This window comes from Nannochloropsis gaditana (assembly GCF_000240725.1).
Source record: "Nannochloropsis gaditana CCMP526 unplaced genomic scaffold scaffold089, whole genome shotgun sequence".
NCBI lineage: Eukaryota > Eustigmatophyceae > Eustigmatales > Monodopsidaceae > Microchloropsis > Microchloropsis gaditana.
In genome coordinates, this window is record NW_005803864.1 from 42,522 (window position 1) to 47,554 (window position 5,033).

Sequence of the window (5,033 nt, forward strand, 5' to 3'; positions counted from 1 at the left end):
GGGGAGGAGGAGGGGGAAGGAGAGGGTGTTGAGGGTTGGTGGACGTTTTCTTTATCAAAGAATACTTGTAAGCAGCGAGATGAAATACCAACGACGCAATCCACGCCGATAACGAATATAGACCGCAGGACCCAGACGACGGTCTTCCTTTTCAACCTTTTCCGCCCTTCCCTATTTCCTGTCTTTTGAACTCATACCCCTAGGGGAGCAAAGCCGTGCCATCTCCCCGAGGCCTCGCAAGGCTCACGGCCAGTCCCGCACCCCACAGTCCCGCGAAATGCTTTCCTGTCCATTCCTCCCTTGACCCTCGCGCGCGGACAGGGTATCCCCACCCGGCTCTCCACCAGCTTTCGACGCACCTCTCCTTCCCTTTCCTTCCCTGCCCGCCTCCCTTTAGTACAAGCGTGCCACCGCCCCCCCGCTCTCCATGTCCTTCTCTTCCTCAAACATCATCCCCCGTCGTCGCTGCTGCGCTTTTCTGTCCTCCTCCCCGTCTGCCTGTCTCCGCATCTTCCGGGAGACGCACACCTGCGTGATCATCCCCAAGACCAAGCACCCAAAGAAGGCGTACACAATGGGCAACATGTCCTCCGTTCCCTGAAAGGGCTCCGCGTCGGAAGGGTCCTTGGAAGTCAGGGCCTGGGTCAGCTCCTCGTTGAACCCCGTCTTCAAAATCGCGTCCAGGCCGTTGGCAAAGGCCACAGAACCCACCAAGGCCGTGAAAAACACGACCAAATACGACTCCAAGAGGAAGTAAAAGACCACGGAGAGTGCCACCACGATCAACGCGAGGCCCCACGGGGGCAGGCGCGTGCGAAATTGCTCCGTGCCCGGTATGGCAAGGAGGGCCATTGTGACCACTAAACCGAAGAGCACCGCCACGAGGAACACTGCAAATTGAGATAGGCATAGTCCCAGCGCCGCTCCAATGACACCGGCAATCAAGACACATATGAGCTCGATCAGTTCCCGGTTTGGCCCCATGTCATACGAGGCTTGCACGCGCAGCAAGGCCAAATGACAGGCGACCATTCCGAACAGAAACCCCGCCGCGGCACAATACAGTCGCATTATGCTCTTGCCTCCGAAGGCTAAAATCAGGCCAAGGCCCATGGTAATCCCGCCCATCACTTCTGCAGAGGGGGAGAGGGAGCCACTGCTGAAGTCTTGAGCTAATGCAAAGCTGCAGGCCAGAAGGCATAGCAGGAGATTGAACACCACATCAAAGGAAAATGGCGCCCGTCGTGTCCCCGGTATGGCCATGATCGCGTAGGACGAGATCGTGTGAGCCTGTAAGAACGGCTGCGTCTGTTGCAGAGTGGACAGTGTGGAGATTACATGGGCTTTGTCAGTTCGGGACTGTTGCAAGGAGTTTGATGAGCAACCTCCCCTATTTCCGTGGTGTGACAGCATTTATGAACCAGTTCCGGCCCCTTTGTCAGGGCAGGGCCCCCAGCCACGCATGCTCAACAACGAGGGAGACACAGTGGCAATTTTCCCAAACATAACAAAGAAGCACGCGCGCGGATGTATGGACGCGTGGACGAGGTCTTTGACCAAGTTGCGGCGCCTGGATGGAAAAAGTGGCAAGGCTGGAGGCTTACCATGGAACAAGTCAGCTGTCGCTTTTCTCGTGGAGGGACTAAATCCTGCGTTTCCAAAAACCAAAATTTTGGGCCCCCCGACACACTTTGACAGGAACAACTAGCTTCTGTGTCTATTTTAATTCGTATCTTGCGACCGAATGAGATCATATGTCTTTATTTGAAGTCTCTAGGCAACAGCAATGGATGCTTTTCTACAAAAAGCTGGACCATAAGGAAATTTGGAGCAACAACTGTCGCGGACAGCACGATATCACGTAATAATTTGCTAGTTTCTTTCCAATAACAGCCTCACTACACCTACTCGACCGCTTTAAACACCCTAGATTTGAAAGGACATCCAATCTTTCACAAGCATGGAGCCTTAGTGACTTACTACGTCCGGCCTTATATATTCATGCATGATCTGAGCGAAAACCTCCACTCCCCGTGTTTCAACGCCAACGCTCCGCCATACCTGACGAAAAGCCTTAGTAAAGGCTTGCGCTCCAATACGGTCATCATGCTCACTATATTTTCCGTACGCTTCCCTGAAAACCGTATTTTTTAGATCTCCCCGAACGAAATTGATACGTCCCTACTAGATTTTTTTTTTCGTTTTTCCACATATATAGGCCATACGAATCGTTTCAAGGCGTTGTTCTCATGCCTTCTCTGTTCGATATTGTTGCGTGAATCCATTTCTTCTTTGCCTTTTCCGTGATGTACATCTCTCAACTGCTTCCTGATACGCGGCTTCCGCCGCTTGCTTTGCCCTTCGATGCGCTCCCACGGCAGAAGACCCGACCACCTTTCGCTCCTGTAATATAGAAAGAACGAGGATCAGTCTACATCTCTTTCCTACACGACCGTGTGCGTCGTCATCATTACTGTGGAACGCACACAGGGAGACGCCCTCCAAACCCCCCGGGAAACGATACAGGCACAAGCGTCCCGTCAATCTGATGTCTTCCAAAGACAAGTATCGACCCTTCTCTACGATAAACGTTCTCTCTCAATCGTTCGCCGTGTCACCATCCCCTCCCTCAGACCTACCACCGCACCGGACGCTTCCCCTCCCTCCCTGCCTTGTGTCTCACAAAAGAGGATCGGCACAGGACCCCACCGCCCTTTCCGTCACTGTCCCTTCTCCTTCACTTCGTCAGCCACGCCCTCTGCCCAGCCCTTGGCTTGTCCCGTCGCACGGCCCGCCTTCTCGGCCACGTCCTCGGCCGTTTCCTGGGCTCTCTCCGCCGTTTCTTGAGCTTTCTCCGTTGTTTCTTGGGCCTTCGGTTTCCACGCGTTCATCGCGTTCCCCAAACGACCTTTGCCGGCTTGACCGGCAGCTTTGATCTTCTCTCCCATGGCCGCGAAACCCGTCTTGGCGGCTTCGGCTTTTTCCTCCATTTTTTGTTCCGTCTCACGCGCCTTACTTTCCACCTCCTTTTCATACTCCCGTCCTTGATCCAACGCTTCCTGAGCCCTGGCCTTGGCGGCATCCGTAGTCCCTTCGATTTTCTCCACGACGTGATCCTTCACGCTTCCAATCGTTCCTTTTCCTTTCTCCTTCTCCGTGTCGAACCCCTGCGTGGCCCGCTCCTGGATCGGTGACGCGACTTCCTGGGTCTTCTCCGCTACCTCGTGCGCGGTGTCAACAGCTTTGTTGCGTCCTTGTTTGAAGGCATCTCCAACTTTCGATTTCATGGACCCAAGTCCTTCGCTCGTCTTTTGCGTCCCAGTGGTAGTGCCGGATTTGACCGCTTTCCAGGCCCCAGCCATCTTGTCCTTCACCCACCCCACTGCGCCGGTCGCGTTCTCCTCTGCTGACTCCAAAGGCCGCGTGACTTTACCCTGCTCCGTTTGAGGGTGTCGCATACGGTTCGCAGTGTCGGTAGGAACTTGAGAATTTGCCAAATCAGTCATTTCGGAAGGTGCTCCACAAAAGCTTCGTCGTAAGTTGTTTCTTCAAGGCAGTACGTATGTCTAGAAAGAGGAGGTCGGTGTGTTGCATGGTAAAGCCATGTCAGAGGAAACATGCGCACAAAACAGTCAAAGTAAATGGACAATCCCTCATAGCATCTATCCCTATCATTACTCTTCATGTCCCGTTGGAAAATTTCGCATGGCATCAGCACGCCCAAAAATGGCCCCGAAAAGAACAGCGAGCAAGAATTTACGTCCCACCCGTGTGGATACCTTGACGTCAAACTACGACAAGTGCTTGGCACTTTTTGACGAGCCATTAAGGACGTGTACGGTGAAGCTGGATGCAGCTGTATGGTACCAATTCAATTGCTCTTCATTTTTGATTTTAACCAGGCATGTATTGGCAATACGATATAAGCAGCAGAAGAGAAATAAGTTAGTCAGCGACCGACATATGCACTTCAAGTCATAATGCCCGCACGGTTCATCAAACTGTGGGGCCAGCGTGACAATGAGGAGATGGGATCGTGGTGGTGTGTGCGTTGCATTGCGTAGCACTGTATTGCAACAAGTCTGGGTTGCGCTTCAATGGGTGGCGGAAGCGGCCAATGCCGTGTAGTCAACGTGTTGCAGTCAGCTCTACTTGTTTCTACACGTCTCTCCCAGCCTATCCCGATCGTACTGGTGTTTCCCGACCAAGCATGCACAAAGGGCCAACGGCATGCCCATTGTACTTAGCAATGTGGAGTATCACATCACGAAACGAGACAAGGAGTGATGGCCTCCCCCAAAGACAGATGATGCAATGGAGTGGAAAGTTTATCTTCTCATTTTCCTGCTCACCTCCCCCCCTGCGGCAGAAAGGATGAGCTAAGGTCTCACCGCCCGGACGAGAGCAGGGATGGTGGCATCCGCCATATCCACTTACGCAGTCGCTCCAGGTCTTGCGTTGGTTCTTGTCGTTATCCTTGCGGTAGGCCGCGCTCGTCCTTTTTCTCCCAGCTTGCATCGGCGGCATCCACGGAGCGGGTCCTTCCTTCCTCGCCAGCTGCAACGGGTCTGGACGGGCCGTGACGATCGTCCCTGCCATGGCAAAGACACCATCGCCTTCCGCGCAGATGCCGTTTTGGTTTTGGGTGGAGACCGCCACCGGGAATTGACGGCAGTACGTCTCTTTATGGCAGGCCAGCTCGAGTCTCTCCACCCTCCCCCCGCACGCGCACACGCCTTTTCCCCTGCTATACACCTGGACTACGACCAGATTCCTCTCTTTGTGTCGTCGGGTGCCCTCAGCCCCGACGAATTGCCCCCTGCTACCTTGCATCCCTTCCGGCGGATCGTCTTGGACCGGCGCGCTCTGTGCACATTGACCAATTTTACCTCGCTTCTGCCTACCTTCCGTGCGGCAAAGATCAGGCATGTGTTGGTGGTGACCTCCCAGAGTCATTTGTCGCGGGCCTTGACGGTGGGTAGCATCGTCCTTGGCTCCCAAGGGATTCGGGTTCGCGGACTCGGTGTGGAGGA

General features: G+C 54.1%; 2 protein-coding genes across 2 annotated transcripts; both read right to left on the reverse strand.

Annotated features, from left to right (window-relative positions):
• Positions 1 to 393: 393 nt before the first annotated feature.
• On the reverse strand, positions 394 to 1,263 carry NGA_0557100 (uncharacterized protein; the record flags this gene model as incomplete). Its single annotated transcript, XM_005855830.1, has 1 exon — positions 394 to 1,263. The coding sequence occupies one exon, from the start codon at positions 1,261 to 1,263 to the stop codon at positions 394 to 396; it is 870 nt and encodes a 289-aa protein (XP_005855892.1).
• A 592-nt stretch (positions 1,264 to 1,855) lies between these two features.
• Positions 1,856 to 3,362, reverse strand: NGA_0557300 (uncharacterized protein; the record flags this gene model as incomplete). Its single annotated transcript, XM_005855832.1, has 2 exons — positions 1,856 to 2,403; positions 2,721 to 3,362. One exon carries the CDS (start codon positions 3,360 to 3,362, stop codon positions 2,721 to 2,723), a length of 642 nt encoding a protein of 213 aa, XP_005855894.1. The 3' UTR covers positions 1,856 to 2,403.
• Between the last annotated feature and the right edge of the window lie 1,671 nt (positions 3,363 to 5,033).